Source organism: Lissotriton helveticus, chromosome 10, assembly GCF_964261635.1.
Source record: "Lissotriton helveticus chromosome 10, aLisHel1.1, whole genome shotgun sequence".
Lineage (NCBI taxonomy): Eukaryota > Metazoa > Chordata > Amphibia > Caudata > Salamandridae > Lissotriton > Lissotriton helveticus.
The window spans coordinates 1,132,653,701-1,132,678,619 of NC_136071.1; the positions used below are offsets into that span (position 1 = coordinate 1,132,653,701).

General features: G+C 44.5%; 1 protein-coding gene across 1 annotated transcript in view; it reads right to left on the reverse strand.

The window, feature by feature from the left end:
* STT3B (STT3 oligosaccharyltransferase complex catalytic subunit B) overlaps positions 1–3,554 on the reverse strand; it is a 347,362-nt gene extending 343,808 nt beyond the window's left edge. The window contains exon 1 of the mRNA XM_078663938.1: positions 2,930–3,554. Within this exon, the coding sequence (XP_078520064.1) occupies positions 2,930–3,174 (245 nt within the window). The 5' untranslated portion in view covers positions 3,175–3,554. The remainder of the gene's footprint in view (positions 1–2,929) is intronic.
* Positions 3,555–24,919: the final 21,365 nt, after the last annotated feature.

Genomic DNA, 24,919 nt, shown 5'->3' on the forward strand with positions numbered 1-24,919 from the left:
AGGGCACTTCTCCCCTTCCACAAAAGTGAGTCCATTTTTTAAACCACACTCCAACTCGTATTATTTATATGGATTCTAAATACTTCCAATATTACCAGAGGTAGGCAGAACAATCAATTCAATACGTTAGTGCCCTGAGCGCACACAATATGGCGAAATGGGAGGCTAGGAATAAAAATAAAAAACACTTTTCTACTGGTTCTACCTTTCCAACTAGCCCAGACTGCAACTGAGGGACAATGATGCATGGTGGGAACACGTAACGGTTGCCCTTCACATTGTAATGTCAGTGTTGTGAGGCCTGCCTAGCTTCAGAATACAGTGTTCATTTCCTTCATATTTGGTTAACTACTAAAGCTGAGATTAGATGTCTTGCATCCTAGATCAACGGCTAAAACGTACCCACTGGACCAGGTCATGTAGCAGTAAGCAGTTACTCGCCAGTATGCGTGGTAGATGCTAAACACTTTACCAAAAGTGTTCCCATTCAGATACACAGCTGGTCATTTTCTAAATTTGCTTCTCAAATCCTGCAACAGCGAGCAGACAGGTCTTACTTCAGGAGGTGGTAATGGGAGAACTCAAATTGAGTACGTACAGTAATCCCACTTGGTCAAATCAATCTCTAGCTGAGTTATAGAGTTAATCGGATTTAGAGGAAGGGGATTTTGCATGAAACCCCAGAAATGAGCTATGTGACTCAGGTACCCCATTGCCCAACAAACATTTTCTCATGTGTCTGCGAGCACAAAGCACCACAAGAAGTGATCATGTAAAGCTGGCCATCCTACACATTATCCTTTAGCTCGCATACCATCCTCACTTCTAGTTCCCTGGTTTGCATGGAGTTCCAAAACTCTTTCTCCACCACCTGCTTGTACAGGAACTCGGTTGAGCCTTACACAGGGCATCACACAACCAAGCATCACAGTAGCCCAACTCCTGGCACGAGTACACACAAAGCCAGTGGCACTCACCTTGCCACTCCTCCTCAACGAAACACCAATACCAACTTAAAGAAAACATAATACACCACCTGATACGTCGCTCAAGCCTTCACCTACCAATCAAATGGCACACTTAGGGGGACCAACAAAGCACCCACTTGCTGCTCTCTATGTTCCCATGGCCTACCTCTTGTTCCTCCTGCTCACCCAAGACCAGCATCCATGTAATGCCCTTTTTCTTTCACATAAGGCAGCTTTCAACTTGCAGAGGTCTTTCACTCGCACCAATCAATCTCAGGTTTCCTATGCTAGTCACAATGAAGTTTCGAGTTTATTTTTTAATTAATTTTGACATACCCTGAGGTCTACAATCATTAACATATTAAAAAGATTGGTAATCAAAATACATAAAATGTTCCTTATTCATAAGTCCAAATAATATTTCACCCATTCAATAAAACAGGTAAAAAACATTTTTTAAATGAGCACACTATAACACACAAATGTGGTGGGTTTTGCAGCAAGTCCATCAAATCCTGAGGAGAGTCCAACTTAAATCTTTATATTAAAGGAAGCAAATATTTATTTCTAGCCTCTCAGTGCTGGACATTGGACACCATTAAAAGACATGAATAGACATTATGCAAGATAAACATTCACAAATAAGTCTATGGTGTGTCATCAAACTCTGCAATAGCCTCCTACCACACAGCTCACTCATTCATCCTCCAATTCAAGAAAGTTGGAGATGCATTCTTGTACATTGCTCTGCTTTCCCATAAAGACTCCTGTTTCTACTACATACTAAACCAATCCGCTAAATCACCCATTACTGTACTGTCAGCTGAGCCCTCCTCATTCTCTGAAGTTTGCTACACTGCAAGTACTGAGGGTACAATATAGCACTTTTTTAAAAAAAAATTAAAGAATCGCGATGATCGAATATATCATGGTGCCTTGAAGGTCTATATCCACCAGCAATAATAGGAAATAAATGAAGTACCCAAAAGGTAACCAAACGGTCAGCAAGGTGCGTTTTCAAGTTATCGTTATTAGCATTCTCTGTTTTTCGTATGCGTGTTTTTGTATCTCTCCATAAACCATTGTTTGGAGTGTCACTTTGTGCCCTAGTTCAACTTCCAAACGTAATACATCAACCTAAAAAACGACTTATTCCTCTGCTCAAAAAAATAAAAGTGTCCGTTTCTGTTGCATTCAAATGTAACTACCTGGGAGGTAGATCTACTGGTGGCAGTGAAACGGCAACTCGGTCTTCCAGGGTACAACAGTGTCAGACTGTATGCTGAGTTTATATCAGCGGTCTTTCCAGGTCACAGCCACCCTGCGTGGATAGCTTGATAACGCAGTCATGTCACTATTTCGATCGCTATTAGCAGCTCAACTGTCATGAGCACAAGACTGCAACAGTGCGAACTCTAAAATCCAAAATCTAAGATCTCGGTAAAAAAGTGGTGGGTAAATCCCAGTAGCTCCCTATAACGAATGCACAGTGATTTAAATTAGTAACTCTATTTACATCTGGTTGCTAGTTCCCTGTAAGTTATATTTAAGCCCAAAGGCGAGTATGCTGCAGGTTTGAAGTCTCGTGCATGTCTTATGCAGCAAAGCTGTGGAACTGCCCAAGTTCGTCCCGTTAAAGCTGCATGCATACAACGCAAAGGCCTCCTTCAGTTTCACGAGGTACCTCACTTCCTCCATGTGCTTCTGGATTGAAACCGGCAGGTGGGGCGGCACAGGGTTGTAGCTCAGTCCATGCTCATCCTGGGTTGAATTACTTAATTGGTCCCATAGGACCTGATTGTAGGGGGGAGGGATTCGTGCAGATCATGCCAGAATGCCCCGAAGAAGTCTCTTCTCCTGTCTAAGACAGGGTTTTCATACTCACTCCCTTGAGCCTTAAAGCTCCCCTCCCTCTTGCTCCACAACCCCCACTGCTTCAGACAGACCATCCCCGCACTCACCAAGGGTCGAACTCATGGATGATGCTCTCGAAGCGTATGACAGCGAAGAGCCTGGAGCTGAATCCGGCCAGCCAGGCCAAGAAGAGGATGGTGAAGGAGAGTAAGGACTGCCAGCCCGCCGGCTGCGAAAGCCCACCTGCCAGGGCCCCTCCGGAAGAGGAGCTGCCCCCGGAGGTCCGGCCCGAGGAGTTGGAGGCGGCAGCTCCCTTCTGCTGACGGCTCTCCAGCGCCGCCTGCTCCGCCATGCTTGAAGCCGGGGCTGCGGAGTCGGACCCGCCGTTGCGCGCGAGCCGCTTCCCTCCGCCGCCGGCCCCGCGTGCGCTCACGGTGCCCCCTCCAACGGCCACGGCCGCGCGCTCGCTCTCCAGCCGCCACTAGGAGTCCTCCGGTTCCCGGTCAGCATCACACACCGGGGAAGAGGGGCGAAACCGGGGAGCAGGAGCGAAACGCTCCGCCGATAAGGAATGACATCTCCTCGGACAGGAGACGGGGGCGAGGAAAGGGGTGGAGTCAAGGGCAACAGAGTGGTCTCACGCGCAGCGAGTCAAGACATAGAAAAAGAGTCGAGACCTGACGTAGGAGCTCATCACGCCCGCAAAACGGCGGCCATATCTAAATAGAGTATTCATTCCTAAACTTGCAAGGCTAGGAAATGAACAATAATGGTAATTAAAATATATTTGCACTTTTTACTATATTGGAACAAAAACTAATAGGAAAAATTAATAATATCAATTCTAGTACTAAAAAACTATATCAATATTGAGGCAACTTTCATTCATAGTGAATGCTTTGAATATAATGCTGGATTCACATTTAGTAGAGAACATTTTTTTCGTTTTATTTCTTTGTTTATTGTGTTAGTATTTTTCACTTCTATGTTCACTGTGTGTACTAAATAGATTTCGAAAATGGACTCCAGGCTGACATCCATCCATAGCCTGGCTCGGGCTCCGTTTGCCTTTAATCTGTTTTTACTGTTTAAAAGGAGGCGGTTACTAGGCTGCACCAGGAAACGCTCCTTGTCGGCCTGTCACAAAGCGACAGGTCGTTTGGGGGGCGTGCCAGAAGCAAAGGGACCGCCACCCAATTGAAATAATGGGGACGTCCCATGCTTTAGACCAATCCAATCAAACCGTCTTGCTAATGTTTAATTGACAGACATCAGACGCCAATAGTACGTTTAAGTAGCGTGATAGACGAATTGACTGGCAGCGGGACAGTTTTAAGAAAGGGGTGGTATAAAGGGGGGTTGGAATTAGATTGACAAAGTTCATCTCCAATAAAATAAAGACTGTGCTTCTGCTCTGACCACAGCGCCTCTTCTGGACTGTAAAGGGTTTGGCGGGAATTTGAAGCTGAACCCGGACTCTGTTTCTGTCCAATATCTGTTTGTTCATCACTTAACCACGATATCCTGTTTCATAGTTAAGTGAAAGCATTGCGTGTGAAACAGTACTAGAGTAGTACTAGAGTGAGAGTGTGAAGGCTAGTAGTAGAGTACTAGAGTGAGAGTGTGAAGGCTGTAAACTGAAAGAGAACTGTCTCATTATTTTAATAAAAACTTCATGAGAAACACAAACGTATTTATACACCATCAGCCAGTGTTGGAATTGGACACACTTTACACTGGAAGGCCCCTTTATCAAGTGTCAAGGTGCGGCAACAAAAGGGGTGGGGTTACGAGAGGCAGAGTCATGAAAAGCAGAATGGCAGTCAACCTATACATTCAGGTGTTTTTTTTAACAAAGAAATTGGCAACAAAGGTGAAACTTGACATAAGTATGTTCTAGCTTAATTGGTTGTAAATGGTGCATTTAAACATATTTTATAAGGTTAAGGCATCTGCTGCAGAGCTTGGTGTATCTAGTAAATCTCGGAATAATAATAATGTTAAGATAACTCTGGTGGTTAATACACTGTTTTTTAGTCACAGATTTATTTGACTCATACATTATCACACATGGTTATTTTTTCTTTTGCAAACCACATTGTGTTAAATGCAGATGACAATTTTTCATTTTATGTAGTTAGGTAAATGGGTAAGTGCTTTTGGCACAGATCCTTTTATTACCTACAGGTCATAAATTGCGTTCCTTCAAGTACAGCACAGTTAGCTATGAGCCGGCAGCACGGACCTGCAGGCAAACTGCAAGACATGGGCTTAAAAAACCTTACTGTTTTTTTCTCAACCTATTAATATTATAGGGCTGCTAAAAGGGGTTTCTGTAAGTAGTAATGAAGTCTTATTAGTACAGACAACCCAAAGCACTGTGTTATGTTTTAAATCCTGATTTTGTGTTTCTCACAGACATGCACTCTTAACATGTAATCCCTCCTAGTACAGATAATATGTGACTCCTACACCTTGAAACCCTCATTGTCTTATGTAACATAATGTACGTTGGTTTGCACACTTTTATGATTTATTGTCAATGTATAAAATGGGTGAGTGATGTAAAGCGCTCAGACACCCTACATTGGGATGGGTAGCTCCATAAAAGAATTCAATAAAACAATGAGTAAGTGCTACTTACATTGTTATTCATATATATACTTGTAAAGACCCATATATCTGACATTTTACAGTGTGTGCATATCAACTGCACACCACACCACACTTATGCTAAGGCTCTGAACAGTTATTGTAGCATTTGAGTAATAGTGTTGTAGAATGATCCTTTGTACTTGGTGGGACAACAGATAAGCACATTGTGGCATGCAGTTTCGCATTGACTGTAGCACACACAGATCATCAGTGGACACAACGTGTGATGCACCCTCTATGCAAAGATGCAGGATGAAAGTTAGGAGGCAGACCAAGGACATATTTCTGGAGCTAACTTGGCACAGGTGATACTTTGTGCTCTTGCTCCTGAAACTATGATATTCTCACATTAATGCAGCTTCCAGCTCTAATGTACGTGTTTTAAAAGACCTTATTTGGAACTTGATTTGATCACATGTTTGTGTCACCACTTTGAAAAGAAGATGCACTGGCATCAAGGTGGTTCTCCTCCCATGTATGTCCTTGTCCGCTGTTTAGCTATAAACTATTCAGGCCAGGGATTCATGGCAACTTCTGATTCAGAGGATGGGGTTGCTCTCAAGATGAAACATGTATCACCATACCTCAGTGATGGAAAGGCAATGGTCCAGTGTCAAATGACTATGGTGCTATGTGCGCCGCACAGTTTTGATGTTGATGAATCTAAGAATTTGGGCCCTCAATGTAGTAGATGGATCAGGTGTTTTGATATCTATATTGAGGAGATTTGTGTCAAGAACAATGTGGATGCCAGAGGCTTCCTGCTCAACTTGTGGGTTCTGACACTCAAGACATGCTGTTCAAACTTGGTTTGCACACTCTTATGAATGTTTCAAGAACAGACTCATGCTGTATTTCCAGTCACAGACCAATGTAGCTTAAGAACGGTACATGTTTCATTCCCTGCTACAATATAGTGGTAAATCTTTGGGCTCGCTAGCTATGCACTTAAAATCACTTGTAAAGGCTTGTGACAGCAATACTGAAGTCATTAAGCCACAGTTTAATTCTCAACATTCCCACAGAAACCTAGGTAAAGAATGGACACACTTCCAATGACGTTCCCCATGCATTGTGTGGAATTTGAGGAGGTGATAATGAGTTGTTAGCGCGACTCAGATTCACATCTCACCCAAATATGTCACATAAAGGGTGCACAATCTTCATATCAGATAACACAGCATGAAATGTTATCACTGTGGATATTGACTTCCGGGTGTAGGATTGTAGCGTACACACATTACTTTGTATGTACTTCTTTCTTCTTTATTCCCCATATGTAATGTGATTCTAGAATTGTTTACTTTTAGGTGTTGCTTGCGTTCTAACAGTTTATGTGTACTTTTAAGATATGGCCCATGGCGGTGTGCTGATCCAGTGTTCTCAGATTTCTCCTGCTAGGCAGTTGTGATCTGATATTCACTGTATGAGGATGCATTCCTGTGGGCTACTGAACTAATTTGAATACACTTAAGAAGACTTTATTCAAGTGCCTCGTTTTCTGTGTCTTCTTCTACCTTTTACATCTGGCAACCAGCTGAGCAGGAGCTTACCAATTTTGTACTTTTTTCTTTTTTTTTACTAGTACTTTGGAAAGTACCTCCGGTCTGCTGTTGATTGCCCACTCACCTGGAGACTCCGATCTGATAATATTGCTGGTCTGTTCTTCAAAATGCTACCTCAGAGTTTTGAGTTTCGGCAGATTGCCAGAAGCTACGTGTTCCAGGATCAGCCTTGCACATGCACTTTTACCCTTGCAAAGGTGCATGTCCTGCAGTGGTGTCTCATGCTTCTGGTTTGAGCGTCCTTTGAATAGGACGTTGTTGTTCTTCGACTGGTCACATGACTTCTTCATATATCTTCACGTTACAACAGCTATCTTGAATAGGCTTTTATATAATTATTTTATTTTGGAGCAATGCAGTTTGTCACAGGAAACTATTAATATGATCAAATTGTGAAATATTTTAAAATACTTACACAATTTGACCTTACAGAATGTTGGCTCCAATTCAACAGAAATCATCACCCTTCACCCTGATTTTCAACTGGTGGTGGTAGGTTTATTCAAGTTTCCATTTGTTTTGACTTGTGTATCTGGTAGTTATCTATAAAGTGGACCCTTCACAACAAGTTCTTCAACTTGCATCGTTGTTACGATGTGGTAAATAATTAATAAATAAATAATTAATTACCGGTTCTATTTTTCAGGATACTCTAATAACAGATAGCTCAATAAATAAGAGTCAAGATTCGAGGTAGCTGAAGTATACAGGCTTTAATCAGGCATAAAAGGACAGGAACAGGACAGCCTGCATGGGAATAGGATGGCAGCTGCCGGGGGCAGGATCTGGGAGCATAAGGGGGAAGGCTAACTTTTAATAACAGTGCACAATATTTATAGTTAAACAAATACATTGCATTCAATACAGTAGGCGTAGCAGTAGGCGGAGTTTGTAGCAGTCGCGAAAGATAAGGCATAAAGTGGGTGTAACAAGAGGTGTGTACAGGGCGTATACATAGACATGTGATGCAAACGTAACAGAATATGTCATAAACGGGGTGGAAACATGGAGGGGGCTACCTGAGCAGCTGGGACCTCTAACCTAGTGGTGCGCGCAAACTGGCAATGACGTGTTACCAGGGAGAACTGGGGGCTATGACTTCTGCGCTAGAAGAGGAGACGAAAGTCTGGAGTGTCAGAGCGACATGTACCCAAGCATATCTAGTATCTGGTGTTTAGAGTACATGTTGATAGAATCCAAAAGTTATCAGGGCAAAGGCTAACAGACATTAAGACTGGTGCATGCATTATTCTACATGTAGTACGTGTGCTAGGAATATTCTATGAATATCAATACAGTATTTCTCTTACATGGAGACATAAAGGCTAGACCATGCCGGAGACTATTGATGCGATTCAGTAGCTTAGGAATGCAGAGAAGGAGGGCTGGACTGATAACTAGAAACATAACATACTCTTGGCAGACTGGGAGGCAGAGCCAGGCCGGGCCGGGCACTGCGTGGCATAAAAGTAAGCTAAGGGTCAGGGATACAGGTGGGGGCTGTATCGCTCCTTGGAGAGGGTTCAGGAGACAGGAGCTGAATCTGAGTCCGGGCCCTTTTGAGGCCTAGAAACGGGGATAATTCAATGAATTAACGTGCACACTATAAAACGTGGCAACGTAGCTTTTACATAGGCCTGATATTCGTTGTATTCACGAAAACTGGAAACTGACATACTAGAGATGGACACAACTGTAATTGCGTCTTTAATCGATCAGAGGGGAATACATGCATATTGATCATGCACATATGACATAAAATGGGGAACACGTAGGCACATATAACATGGCAAAATTTACTTTTCCACATTCCCTCCTTGTGCCCTACGTTTCCATCAGGAAACATCTATATTCATGATACCATCTATCATTTCATATAGCATCATTTGCTCGTCTCGAATTGTCTTGGAACGGGATTTAGGACTAGGAATACAAGAGGTAGCACAAATGCCGCAAATCGCAGGGCCACATTGTATACAGAGGCAGCAACTGAATATGATCATTACTGCAATACCTAGAAATGACAATACTTTCCATCCCCAAGCAGATATGATATCCCAGAGCCAACCGGACCATGTCCAGGTGCCTGGATTCTGGTGTAACTGATGGGCAATTTTGTGAAGTCTGGTTATAGCTGAATAAACAGACGGCACGTTATTAGGAATGAAAATGCAGCAACTAGATCCGATGACTCTACATGCTCCTCCTCTATCGGCCAGTATGACGTCAAGAACGAGACGATTTTGGAGCACGACAAATCTCATAGCAGATTGCTCTTCGGTTAAGTTACCTAGAGCAGAAGTGGTCTCATTCACTACTGCTTCGAGGGTTCTGGTTAACCTACGTATTAACTTACTATTCTGGATAGGTCCTATAAAGAAGAAGAAACCTTTATTAAAGTCTTGATATTGTTCTAGAGTAGTTTCAGTTTGATCGACAATTGGGGACTCAATCTCCCTTCTATGTCTGACGTGTACTAGATGTGTGTTTCTGTGATAATCAGATGGGGCTAGAAAAACTGGTGGCAGTAGGAAGGCAACGTAACATGTTCCATCCCAATCGAGGGGCAGACGAACATATGCGGTCTGACCACAAACAAAATAAGAATGACGTGAAGCTTTGAAAATAGATTTCCCACTGTCACTATACTCGACAGTAGTAGTACAAACACTATGTCCTACATGTGCGGAACCATTCTTTCTGACACATAATTCGCCTTTGACTGGTAGTACTGAAATAGCAGGTAAATCTGGAGCAGTATCAGACTGAACATTCAATACCATAAAATTCGAAGAATAATTACCTAAATTATATACTTCATTTTCTAGATCTAACCCTGTTCTATGGGGGAGACCTTGCTTGTCTGGAAAACATGTTCTATTCAGAAGGGACATATCATTTGAGGATGACGTTAACATGGACCATGCTCCACACGAACCATTATGTGAAAACGGATAAGGAAAGAGTGGCAGAACTCCCTTCGGTGTCTGGAAAGGGGGGAGTCGACCACACACCCAACAATTAGTAGCATTGCTGGTCTGGTGTGAATAGTGTAACATTCTAATGAATGTATTATTACGCATAGCAAGACGATAAGATAGCTCGTGAGGAGGCAGATCACTAAATGTGTGCTCTACTGTAGCATTAGAAAACTTATTTACATGAGGAATTGGAAAACATAAATGCAATGCATAACTTGTGCAGGTAACCATCAAACTTAGTAACAATAAGAAACTTAGAAAAATGATACATCTTATAGAGTTTTGACTAACTCTCTCACTATGGGGGTCTATCTCATACATGTCAGATACCTGTCTAACCGTTTCACCCGAGGGGGACTTAGACAATTAAACTGGCTGACTTATTTTACTAGACCGGAGCTTTAATTTATACCCCTGCTGTGGAGTTTTCTCTAACAGAGGAACTTTCAGTTCAGGATTTAGATCAATGTCTGGTTTCAGGCAGTCTTTAGAAATGGAACAGTCCTTAGAAGTGTCCTTTAAAAATGTCTTGGATCGGACTCCATGGAATTTCTTTACATGGGACAGATGGACCCAACCCTTGCGGCCTTCCAACTTCACGGCCGTACGGGTGGTCAGGAGGACAAGTCGCGGCTCCTTCCAACGAGGCTCCAGCGGACTTGAACGATCAAAGTTCCTTACAAAAACGAGGTCCCCTGGAATGACCTCATGCGGTTTCACTTCAGTATTGTCTGGAAATGCGGCGGCAACCTGTGAACGACAAGAGTGTAGGGCAGACATCAAGGAAGCTAGGTAATCTGTCAACATATTACTGGAAACATCTGTAATACTGCGGGGTCTAGGTGTACCCCACATGTTTGGGGGGCGGCCGAATACGACCTCATAAGGGGACAGACCTGATCTGGAATGTGCGACCATGCGCATAAAGAATAAAGCAACTGGCAGGGCAACTAGCCAGTCTACACCTTTCTCTTGACATATCTTGGCAATACGGATTTTCAGGGTTTGATTATGTCTCTCTACGAGACCGGCTGCTTCAGGATGGCGCACACAATGGAACTTCCACTGGTACCCTAACAAAAGGGAAACATGTTTCATTAACTCGGATGAGAATGGCTGGCCGTTATCAGAATACACGACCCTAGGGAGTCCATAACGGGGGAAGAATTCACGAACCAACTGCTTGGCAGTGGTCGCTGCTGTATAATCTGGAACTGGATATGCTTCTGTCCACCTGGACAAAGCGCATACAACTACAAGGACATACTTGAAACCTCGACATCGCTCCATCTGAATATAATCCATCTGGAGGACTTCGAAAGGGTGGTCAGGAGGTTGGAATCCACCTTGTTCCACCGGGACACTTTTACCTGGATTGAACTGGCAACATATCATACAAGTACGGACTTTCTGCTTGGCTGCAGCGCGTAAGTGCTTGTTAAACCAAAGATTCTGAATACTGTCTAACATGGCTTTTTCTCCTAGGTGTGCTGGACTATGTGCGGTATTGATAATGACTTGAACCATGGAGTCGGGGAGAAACCATGTGGCTTTTCCCTTCGTCACCCATCCCTGATCTGTCTGGACCCCTCCTTGTTCGGACCATTTCTTGATTTCTTCGGGAGTAGCATGTAACTGTATGTCTATGACATCTTGTGTAGGGTCCTTAACTGTCATACAAGTAGTCGGATCTGAAGTGAGTGTCTGTGTCGTGTTAACTGGAATGTCTGGAGTCTGAGCTGTAAGCTTGGCTGTTCGATCTGCTAGATCGTTACCTTGGGAAATGATATCAGTAACTTTCGTATGTGCTTTGCACTTCATGATAGCGATAGCTGTCGGTAAATGTATTGCATCTAACAGAGCTTGAATGAGGAGACCATGCTGAATCTTGGTTCCATGAGAAGTCATGAAACCTCTCTCCTGCCAGAGTACTCCGAAGTCGTGTACAACTCCGAATGCGTAACGCGAATCTGTATATATGTTTACTTTCAGGTTCTTGGCACGTATGCAGGCTTGGGTCAGAGCAACTAGCTCTGCTGCTTGAGCAGACAGGATGTCAATACGATGTGTTTCTATAACTTCAGTTTCAGTAGTCACTGCGTACGCGGCTGCTAGTTCTCCTGTACTAGTTCTCATACATGAACCATCCACATAAAATGTCAGGTCGGGATTAGGTAATGCAATGTCTGTCAGGTCTTGTCTTGGCTTAGTCATAGTCATGCGTGGTAGGATTTGGAGTAACTGACGGTAACAGTGTAGCAGGATTTAGAACGTTGCAGCATCTGATTTCTATGTGTGGCTGAAACAGTGTCAGGTCAAATGCTGAGTCTGTGTTCGGTTTAAAAGAACTTCCACGGAGTGTGGAACTTGTACTGTCAGGGAGTGTCCTAATACTATGGAATCACTTTGTCTGATAGCTAGAGCTGTGGCTGCAACTGACTTGAGGCATGCAGGCAAAGCCTGGGCTACTGGATCTAATGTGCTCGAAAAATAAGCACAAGGCTTGTACTGTCCTGCTTGATCTTGTGTGAGAACAGATAATGCAGTACCATCACGTTCTGTGACAAAAAGTGTAAAAGGCTTACTGTAGTTCGGTGTTGCTAGAACAGGTGCTTGGCATAAGGCTTTCTTTAATTCATTAAAACTAAGTGTATGTTCCTGGGTCCAAGGGAGGACAGTCGATACGGCTGCCTCCTGTGTCGTTAACTGTATCAGTGGCTTGGCTAAAAATGCATACTGAGGAATCCATTGTCTGCAGTAAGAAGTGAGGCCAATAAAAGCACGTACCTCCTTCTGTGTCTTGGGCTGTGGAAGACTCGCTATTAACTGGATACGGTCTGGTGTCAACTGCCTACCCCACTTGGACAGCAAGTGGCCTAAGTAGATCACTTGCTGGACACAGAACTGAAGCTTCGAAGGGGACACCTTGTGCCCCATCTCGGCTAGGAAATACAGAACTGTAAGTGACGCTCGTTCGCAGTCACGTTCAGAACGGGCTGTGATCAGTAGATCATCGACATACTGGAGCAGGGCAGTGTCAGTTGGCATGTGAATATTGTCTAGTTGTCTTTTAAGTGCTTGACTGTAAATACTAGGACTTTCTGTGAAACCTTGAGGAGCTCGTGTGAATTTATAGCTCCTTCCATTTAAACAAAAATCGAAAAGGTACTGGCTGTCTGGATGAATCGGCACACTGAAAAATGCATTCTTGAGGTCTATGACAGTGAAAAATGTAGCTTCAGAATCAATAGCTGTCAATAGGGATGAAATATCTGGGACTACTGGATACTGAGGTATGATACATTTATTAAGTTCTCGAAGGTCAATCACTAATCGATATACTGGAGGTGCATTTGGATCAGTACGTTTCATGACTGGAATGATAGGAGAATTACATACATTGGAGTCAGTTTCTACAACCACTCCTTGAGCAATGAGCTCATCAATAATTTTGGATAAGGCTGCTACAGCCTCAGGTGGCAATCTATATTGTCTGATTCGTGGCAAGACTATACCTTGCTTGAGAGTCACACGATGGGGTGTGATTTGCATAAAACCTACATCAGTTGGACCTTGCGCCCATAGATGTTGCGGGACATTTAGTAACCTTGGATCAAAATCACGTAATACATAGTGACCTTTAAAGTCTCTCAAAAACAATCGGACTCCTTCTGGGGAACAGCAAATTACTGCACCTAATTCTTTCAATGTTTTAATGCCTAACAGATTTTCTGGACATGACTTCGTAAGTAACAAATCAGTAGTTCGGGACAATGGACCAACTTCTAGAGTAACTGGTTTTGAAATCTCGTTAACAATAGGCTTTCCTGAAAATCCAAGGGAAACATTTTTAGAGCCTGAGAGCGGAGCCCCTGGAACCTCGTCATGACTGATAGTAGTCCTACTTGCCCCTGTATCAATCAGAAACTTTCTGTCTTTCCCTAATACTTGACTGTGTACATAGGGACCCTCTTGATCTACAGGTATCTCGATGAGAGGCAAGCCTACCTCCCTCTCTAGGCTGTTTCATGAATACTGTTGATACTCTGGATACTCTGACTGGGCATACTGGTACATTTGCTGTGTAACATGCTGTGTTGCAGTGATAGGCTGCGGTGCTAGGACTGGCTGTTGTGCATTCTGTGATGACGGTGAAGTCTGTGAAACTTGTTCTTGTCTAGGCGGACGTGGTCTTTCTTTAGTCTTACCAGTGGCTATGTTGTGTTTCAGAACTGCACACTCGTTTATAAAATGACCTGGTTGTTTACAATAATTGCAAGTCCCTTTAACGGGAGCTGCCGGATGACTGGCTTGATTCGGACCCCTCTTCTGACTGTCTTGTGGAACAGATTGTGCAACTAATATTTTCATTTTCGTGTCTTTCATACGTCTCCTTTCATGTTCTTGCTCTTCCCTGATTCTGTTCTGGTGATACTGGAGCATTTGGAGCATTTGTGACGGGGTATTAGCTTGCCAGGTACTTTTGACTTTTAAAACTCGATTTTTAACTTGTGGGCTTGAATTCTCGACTAGTTTGGTAACAAAAAGATGAGGGTATGACTCGCTACCTGTCTTCAAACCACTGTTGATAATGAAACATTTTTCAAATCTAGAATAAAAATCACTAGTGTCTTCATCCTGTTTCTGTTTACATGCTGAAATTGCATCCCAATCTTCCTTTTTCGTGGCTAGTAACCTTGGCAAAACTTGTATCAATAACTCGGGTAATTCTTTACATTTGTCCCCAAGACCGGTACCTGGTACTCGGGAATTATCTTCAGCTTCTAGAGCTGTCCAATCTATCTTTTTCTCTCCCACCTCCCATTCTTTTTCCTTGAGTTTTTCATATACCCCTGCGGGCAACAGGACCTTTAACATTTTAATGATATCTGGATACGTGTATTCTCCCATACGGAGCATGTCTTTTAATTCTCGATGGAACCCTGCTGGATCTTTGTCGTGACAGGGAATTAATTTCTTCATCTCTAAGAGTTCCATCTTTGTAATGGGGGTGTAAACAAATACTCGTTGCATTTCACCACCCGTTGTCCTAACTGGGTGTACTTCTCGTAACGGATGCTGTCTATCTATGTAAAATGATTTACTTTCTGGAGGTGAGACGTGAACAAAATGCGGATTCAGAAACGTTCGATATTTGTGGCGCTGTTCTAGAATGACACTAATTAAATCGGTACCTAAACCTTTCCATTTATACTGGAGCAACTCGTTCAGAACATCATGTAACGGACCTGGATCAGAATGTTGTCCCTCATACAGTGTAATGAGGTGCTGGATCATATACATACCCACCAGTCGCTGCTCGGCTGGGGGCAGTTTCAGAAACATTTGTGCCACTATTTCATCTGGAAAAGTGGTAGAATCAGTAATCCATCGGACTGCTGATCGGGCTAGTTCTTGTTCATGCATGGTACTAAGTTCACTGTAACCGATTCGTAATTTCAGAATGTGATCGGTAGCTTGAAATACTTGCTCGAGAGAACCTTGTTCTGGTGCTGGAGGAGGAAAAACTTTCTTGTGTTCTAGGCGTGAATGTCGGTCGGGAAGTCTAGTTCTACCTACATACGCTATTCTGGTGGGATTCTCGTCGTCTACCTCTTCAGTAGAAGAGTTGTCTTCTTTCTCACTTACTTGTGCTGCTTTTCGTTTCTCGTGTAACTTTATTATTTCTTTACGAATTTTCTTGTACATACTCTCTATACTACTGAGTGTCTTGTGTCTTCCCTCGGCTATATGGTCACTCCACCTGGTCAGGACTTTCATTTCTTCCGGATCTTTAGTTGGATAATCTTGTTCCCTTATTAAACAATTAATTAGAAACTTTAAAAGCATGAGCTGGATCTCGGCTTTCCTTTGAGACATGGCCTCGCCAATACTTTCTGGATCTAATCCTGTGCGGATGAAACGATATATTCTGTCTAGATATTCTTTCATATTCGGTAGGGTGTCCAAATATTCGGTCACCCGTCTTACACGCAATGAATACAGGACCATACCATCATCGCCTGGGACTGGATCATAGCGGCATTCGGTAAGAGCTCGTTTGATATCTGCAACTGACTGATTTTTGGGTGACCGCTGTAACGCTCGGGCATGTAGCTCGAGTAATGTCACACGTCTGTGTTGGGGCGGGGTTCCAGGAGGACTTCCTCCCGAGGCCCCTAAACTAGAATCGTCAACGGGTATTGTACGTGCTGGCAGAGTGACTGATGTAGCGGGTACATGTACTGTAGGCTGGACCGGGGGTACCGTAACAGGTGCTGCAACGGGTGCCCCGGTGGCTGGCGGAACAGGATTTGCATATTCTGGGACTGTGTCGTCCAAATAGGACGAGAGAAAAATATCAGCTGCGGTCGGTTTGTGACGTAGCTTAATCGGAACTAATGGCGGCGGAAAATTACATGGTGCTTCCGGGGTTGCTTTTGGCAAGCCCTCGGCAAGAAGAGGATACATACCCTTAATAAGGGCATTTCTCTGTCTGTCTGACTGTTCGGCTTTAACTCGTTCACCTATTTCGATCAATTCCCTTTCTTGGGCTCTTTCTGAGGATTCTCTACTTAATTCTGACTTTCTGATTTCTTTTTCGGTTCTTTTATGAGATTCTTTGCGCCATAACTCGATGGCATCTTTCTGGGACTGTCTGGATTTCTTTTTCCATAATGCTTCTTCTACTCGCATGATGCACTCGGCATCCCATGTACCTGATACAGGCCATCTATATTTCTCTTCTAGATCTTTAGTATACTCGACCCATAAGTCTAGATATAATATGGCACTTATGCCATGCTTATGATACATAAAATGACCTGGACTGTCCCAAGGCGGGACAGGAACTGCTTCCTCGAGCAGACCTTTTCTAGTTCTTAACTGGCGTAACTTCCTGAACAGAGGCATAACTAAGACTGGAATCTGGACACAATACAATACACGATAAACACAATAATAACTTTAAGAAAAACAAATCACTCATACCACGACATTGAAAACACATGAAATAACATTTAAAATAACAGTTTGGACAGAATATTACCTGGTATACTGAGAACAGAACACATGAATTTCTCGAGAACAGAACTTACTAGAACAGAAATTTTACTAGAATTACTGGATGCACTGCTAAAACAGCACGAAACTTACCGGTCCCATAAAGAGACACGTCAGGACCCGCGCCCACCTAAGTGAACACTTCGTGTTGGATTTGCGTACCCAAACCCACGGACCAGAGACAAAATTAATTGACCCTGTCTAGATACTACCCCAGCAACGGTACTCACCGGGCAGCAAGAACGGAAGGCCTCGGACTGGACTGGACTGCTACGACGACGGACGGACGAACTTCGGACTTCAGTTACAGGTGGGCCTCCGGATACCTCGGACCTTGGACTCTCGGCTTGGGCTCTGGTCGGGACTCGCCGCGTTCCTCCACCGCCTCGTCTGGACGCTGGACCGCAACCTCCGTCTCCTCCGTGGGCCTGAGGGATACTTGAAGCAGAAATATCTGCACGTGCACGGTATGGTTCCGTCACGGCTGCAGAGGATCAGGGGGCCTGCGTGGCTTCTCCGGCGCGTGGGGAAAGGGCAAGTCCCTATTCGGGCGCCATTATGTGGTAAATAAATAATTAATTACCGGTTCTATTTTTCAGGATACTCTAATAACAGATAGCTCAATAAATAAGAGTCAAGATTCGAGGTAGCTGAAGTATACAGGCTTTAATCAGGCATAAAAGGACAGGAACAGGACAGCCTGCATGGGAATAGGATGGCAGCTGCCGGGGGCAGGATCTGGGAGCATAAGGGGGAAGGCTAACTTTTAATAACAGTGCACAATATTTATAGTTAAACAAATACATTGCATTCAATACAGTAGGCGTAGCAGTAGGCGGAGTTTGTAGCAGTCGCGAAAGATAAGGCATAAAGTGGGTGTAACAAGAGGTGTGTACAGGGCGTATACATAGACATGTGATGCAAACGTAACAGAATATGTCATAAACGGGGTGGAAACATGGAGGGGGCTACCTGAGCAGCTGGGACCTCTAACCTAGTGGTGCGCGCAAACTGGCAATGACGTGTTACCAGGGAGAACTGGGGGCTATGACTTCTGCGCTAGAAGAGGAGACGAAAGTCTGGAGTGTCAGAGCGACATGTACCCAAGCATATCTAGTATCTGGTGTTTAGAGTACATGTTGATAGAATCCAAAAGTTATCAGGGCAAAGGCTAACAGACATTAAGACTGGTGCATGCATTATTCTACATGTAGTACGTGTGCTAGGAATATTCTATGAATATCAATACAGTATTTCTCTTACATGGAGACATAAAGGCTAGACCATGCCGGAGACTATTGATGCGATTCAGTAGCTTAGGAATGCAGAGAAGGAGGGCTGGACTGATAACTAGAAACATAACATACTCTTGGCAGACTGGGAGGCAGAGCCAGGCCGGGCCGGGCACTGCGTGGCATAAAAGTAAGCTAAGGGTCAGGGATACAGGTGGGGGCTGTATCGCTCCTTGGAGAGGGTTCAGGAGACAGGAGCTGAATCTGAGTCCGGGCCCTTTTGAGGCCTAGAAACGGGGATAATTCAATGAATTAACGTGCACACTATAAAACGTGGCAACGTAGCTTTTACATAGGCCTGATATTCGTTGTATTCACGAAAACTGGAAACTGACATACTAGAGATGGACACAACTGTAATTGCGTCTTTAATCGATCAGAGGGGAATACATGCATATTGATCATGCACATATGACATAAAATGGGGAACACGTAGGCACATATAACATGGCAAAATTTACTTTTCCACAACCTCTACCTGGAAAACCAAAAACAGCATGCAAGATGTGGTTTCGCTCCTATGAAAACTTTGTTGCGCTATTGATGCTGAGAATTATTCTCCAAAAAGAAAATTACCACTGTTGTTCAATTATTTAGACATTGAGGGACAACATATATTTGAAAATCTACCTGTGCTAACACCTCCTGCTAGAGACGGAGATGGTTGGAATGTTTACACTGAGGCAGTGCAAAGGTTGATTAGAAAAGTCTTGGAACAACTCAGGGCCAGATGTAGGAAGGCCTTTACCGGTCGGTAACGGCCGAAAATCGGTATTTTCGGCCGTTACCGACCGGTATTTAGCTTTCGGCATGTAGGAGATCGAAAATCATCCGAATCGGTAAATTTACCGAATCGGTAAAGTTACCGAATCGGTAAAATACCAAATCGGAAATATTACTGAATCGGTAAATTTACCGAATCGCAAAGGTTTGCGAATCGGTAAATTTACCGCTTCGGTAATATTTACCGAATCGGTAAAGTTACCGAATCGGTAAATTACCGATTCGGTAAATAAGAAGTGGTAAAAATGGATATTGAGATGTAGGGAAGCTCTGAAATACCGAATTTGCTTGAAATTCGGTATTTAAGAGTCGGTATTTACCATGGATTGGAATCAGGTGGTAAACAGGTGCAACCTATAAAAATGGACCCAAAATGCAATTCTTCTTGCACAATGGCGGCATTTTATGTGATTGCAAGACGGCTACAGGAGGAAGGGGAGAGGGAATGGCAGAGAGAGGAGCAGGTCTACAGACAGAGGATAACCCTGTTCATGCTCACTGAGGCAGAGATACTCCAGAGGTACAGGTTGGCCCCAGACACCATCACTGACCTCATCAGGGACCTCCACCCACTGTTGGATCACACTACCCCAAGGGCACACGCTATTCCTCCCCATGTGCAGGTGCTGTGCAGCCTACACCTGCTTGCCTCTGGGAGCTATCAGAGTGTGGTTGCTGCGGTAGGTGGGGTGACCCAGAGCAGCCTGTCAAGGTTTTTCCACAAATTCCTTGACGCAATGTTACAGAGGATGGAGCATTACATATCATTTCCTGCAACCCATGCTGAACTGGTCCAAACAAAGTCAGACTTCTACCAGATGGCACGTTTCCCCAATATCATTGGCTGCATTGATGGCACGCACATTCCTATTTGTCCCCCAGCTGCCACATAATACATCTACAGGAATAGGAAGTCCACCCACACCATCAATGTGCAGGTGATCTGCAATGCAAAGTTCGCCATTACTGACCTTGTGGCAAAATTCCCTGGGAGTACCCATGACTCCTATATATTTCAAAACAGTGGCATCTATGCACGGCTGACTGCAGGTGAATTTGGTGAAGGATACCTCCTAGGTAAGACACAGTTGTGCGACCCCTATAAGACCTATTGCAATAAGCAGTACAAGTATGCATGTGAATAAATTATACCTATTTTCTTTTAGGAGACAGTCCATATGCCCTCCGCTCCTTCATACTCACCCCCTACCTCAACCCCTCAACACCCAGCCAAAGGAGATATAACCGGGCACACAAGAGCACACGCAATGTTGTTGAGAGAACATTTGGCATCTGGAAAAGCAGGTTCAGATGCTTGCACAAGAGTGGAGGTGCAAGGCAGTATACCCCCATCACCTGCTGTAAGATCATTGCTGCCTGTGCTATGTTGCACAATCTCGCTGTAAAGAGGGGTACTGAGGTGGAGTTGTCAGACTATGAGGATCATGACGACGACAGTGCTGTGCCTGAAACACAACCTGCTGGAGTGTCAACACCAAGTGATGGCAGATACAGACGTGAGGAAATAACACGCAACTATTTCTGAGTGCGTGATGATACTGAAACCTATATTGAAAGCACAAGCTTTTGTTTAATTTTGTATATTTCCAGGTATGTCAAAGAACAAAAGTGCAACAGTAAGCATTTCACAGCAATGCTCACAGTGAGCAAACACACACACACAGGTGTTGAATCCACCCACCATAGTTGTATATTGTCACTAGGCAGGTTTAAATGGCACAAATGTGCAACTTTTACTTTTTGAACCATGATAAGAATGTCCAATGGCAGTAGGCCATCTTATCAACTGTTCATTTACGGCCACGCTTTGCACTAGCAGGTGTTTGTGGCTCAACCTGTTCACTGGGCGTTTGGCCTGTAGCCTCACCCTGTCGCCTGCTGCTCCTCCTTGTCTCTACGACATGGGGGCTTGCCGTGCTGCTCCTACTGGTGCTACCTTCAGTGTCCGGCACATCAATGGCAGCAGTTTGTGCACTCTGGGCATTGAGTAGAGCCTCCAGCGCACCGGTCATTCCATCTATGCCCCTAGTGAGCTGATTGCTGTTATTAGTCAGGACTTCCTGACTGTTCATGCTACGTCTGCATAGCAGGGATGTGGCTGTTGCCAGGCGGTGTATGGATTTCTCAGTTCTCTCTGCACGCTGCTTGTCCCTGCGCCTTGAAGTAATTTCAGAGTCCAGTTTTGTGCACAGTTGCTGTATGCCTGTTGCCATGCTCCTGTTCACTTCCACCAGCTCTTTTATGCCCTTGCCAATTTCCTGCATGTTGATGTTGAGGTTTCGCATTTGTCTTTGACAGGCCATGATGCCCTTGCCCTGCATCCTCTGAATCCTGACCATGGATCCCTCCAGGCCTTGGAAGACACTGGACCCCTCCCCACGTGCACCTACACTCCTTCCTTGTACTGTGCGCCTTCTAGTGGTACTTGGTACAGGCTCTGTGCTGGGCTGCAGTGTGACAGAGATGGCAGCTCCAGCCAAGTTGTGTGAGTCTTCACCCACCATTTCACCAGCAGCTGTCTCCATTTCCAGCAGTGGGGAAACAACATGCCTCCTGCTAGGGTGTGCAGCAGGTGTTTCTACCTCCAGGGATGCTGGCATTTTAGGTGATGAAAGCAATAGTGGGGACTGTGTTGGTATTGGGGAGGCCGACATTTCCTCACTGACGTCAGGTTCTTGGGAAGGTGCCTGCCCACTCGGAACACCTGTGTCCTGTGAAGCACTGGGACCTGGCTCATGACTGTCATCCCTCTCGGGTGCCGTGCCTTCTGCCTCCTCAGACTGCCTTCTGTATGTGTGACCTGTGGACATATGAGCACATATCAGCTGGGTGCAAATGTCTCACTGCCACTACAATTAAACATATGTAATTGCACTTAGTACATGCTGCCTGCCCTTCATTATCTATGCATTCAGTTGAATAACTTGGTGGTTACACTGCTGTGTGACATGCTCTTTCATTAACTGACTACGTGTACCATGATGCATTGCTACAGTTTGGTACAGACACCCTGGAACTGGGGTAACTTAGCTGCAAGGGGTGAGGGATGGATGAGGGTGTGAGGGGGGATTGCTGTGCATGCATCTTACCTTTTTTTGATGCAGCTTTCGCCGAACTGTCCACTTCTCCCAGTCCATGGACACTTTCATGCTCCAGGGTTGTGGCTACCATCTCCTCCAGGTCGGTGAGGGGGGGTGCAGTGTTCTTTCCACCACCTGTTTGGGAGGCCTGTTTGTGGTGGTCAGCCAATTTCTTTTTTGTGAGGCTCCTTAGGTCATAGAACATCTTTTTTAAATCTTCAGTGACTCTGGTGGTCACTCCCACTGCATTTACTTTCTCCAGGATTTCCAGCCAAATCTTCCTTTTTGCTGATTCTGGAACTGTTAAGGACTGCTTCCCAAAAAGTCTGTGGTGAACCTTAACCACCTCCTCAACATGACATGTAGCTCCATGCTGCTGAATTTGAGCTTTCTTTTCCTTTCAGCCTGCTCTGTGTCCTTGCTGCTTGCCATGTTTTCATTTGAAAGTGCACAAACTCTGTCTGCTGCTGCTCCCAGTCTCTCTGCCCCAACTGCCTCTCCAGAACCTTCTAATTACTTGCAGCTGCCTGTGTAGCCACTTCCTGCTAGGAAGGGGGAGGGTGGTTGCACCTGATTGGCTGTTGTGTTAAGTTTCACTTTTGCTTGCTGCCCGATTCGGTATTTACCGATTCGGTATTTTTTGGCCCATAGGAATGCATTGGAAATACCGATTCGGTAAATACCGATTCGGTAAATACCGAATCGGTAAGTTCCGATTTTCCGATACCGAATTTTACCGATTCGGTAAAAAATACCGAATTTTCCCCTACATCTCATTTTCCGATTTTTGAATACCGAATCGGTAAAATTCGGTATTTAAGAATCGATAAAATCAGATTACTTACATCTAGCCCTCAGAGTCATGCTCGAAAGATTTAACTTTTTGAAGCGGAAGCAAGAACAGGATGAATCAGTTGAAATATACGTATCAGGCTTAAAGAATTTTGGGCTAGATGTAGGTAATTGAAATTTACCGATTCTTAAATACCGAATTTTACTGATTCGGTATTTTAGAATCGGTAATTGGGATGTAGGTAAAAAAATCAGTATATTTTACCGATTCTGTAAAACTGGTATCTGCCATTCAGAATTTACCGAATCGGTATTTACAGATTCGGTAGTTACCGATTCAGTGTTTACCGAATCGGTACTTCCCATTCAATCCTATGGGCCTTTTGGCCCATAGGAATGAATGGGAAATACCGAATCGGTAAATACCGAATCGGTAAATACTGAATCGGAAAGGAAAGAAAAGTGAAACTTAGGAGTCAGCCAATCAGGTGTCAACACCCACCCCCTCCCAACCAGGAAGTGGCTACACCCAGGCAGCTGGAAGTAATTAGAAGCTTCTGGAGAGGCTGTGAAAGCAGAGCTGAGTCCCTGAGCCACAGGAAAACTGTTGTGCTTTTAAAGTTTGAAAATGGCAAGCAGCAGTGAAAAGGAACTTCCAGAGAGGAAGAAAAAATAAAATTTAGCACCATGGAGCTGCAGGTCCTCGTGGAGGAGGTGGTTAAAGAACACCAGAAATTGTTTGGAAAGCAGTCCCTGACTGGGGCTGAATCTGCCAAACGAAAGATTTGGCTGGAAATACAGTCGAAGGTGAATGCTGTAGGAGTGACTCCAAGGGACATAGATGACCCGAAAAAGAGGTGGTATGACCTCAGGAGCATGACTAAGAAGAAAATTGCACAGCTCCACAAAGAGGCAAACAAAACTGGAGGAGGGAAGAACCGTACACCTTCCCTGACTGAGCTGGAGGAGCTGGTGGGGTCCTCCATTGAACCAGAGAGTGTCTGTGGACTGGGAGATGCAGACAGTTCAGCCAGACCTGCCACCAGAAAAGGTAAGACGCATGCACATCAATTACCCCCACCCCATCACCTTCCCTTTTCCCTATGTGGCAAAGTTTACCCCACTCCAGTAGAGGTAGCACTATACAGGAGCAATGCATTGTGGGACATGTAGTCATTGAAAGACCTACCATGTCATACAGCACAGCAAGCAACAAGTTAGGCAAAACATATCAGTTATAATCAAGCTGAGACAATATGTACAGTGTTTCAGTGAGAATAATTTAATTGTAGAAGCAGTGAGGCAGGAGCACAGAGCTAATGTACGCTTTTATGTCCACAGGCGAGACATCTCGCAGGCGTACCAGGGAGAAGGAAAGCACTGCACCACAGAGGGATGACAGTCAGGAGGCAGGCACACGTGCAGAGAATGTCACAGAAGACACTGGTGCATCAACACCACTGCCACCATCCCAAGACCTTGAAATGTCTCCACATCTGCAGAGGTCCCAAGAACGTTCCGGATCCCCTCTGCTACTGTCCTCACCTGAACTGCCTGCGTCACTGCCGCAAACAACACCTGCACCTCAAAAGAGCAGGAGGCATGCAGTAGCTCCACTGGTTGAAATGGAAACTTCAGCAGGTGAAATGGAGGGGGATGACACTCAAACCTTGGCTGGGGAAGGAAGCACTGCCACACAGCAGTCCAATGCAGAGGGTGCCCGTATAGGTACCAGACGCCGCAGGCCCAGAGATAGCAGTGCTGTACAACATGTGGAGGATCCCAGCGTCTTCCGTGGGCTGGAGGGTAGCATGGTAAAGATTCAAAGAATGCAGGGAAGGCCATCCAGTTTGTTCAACGCCAGAT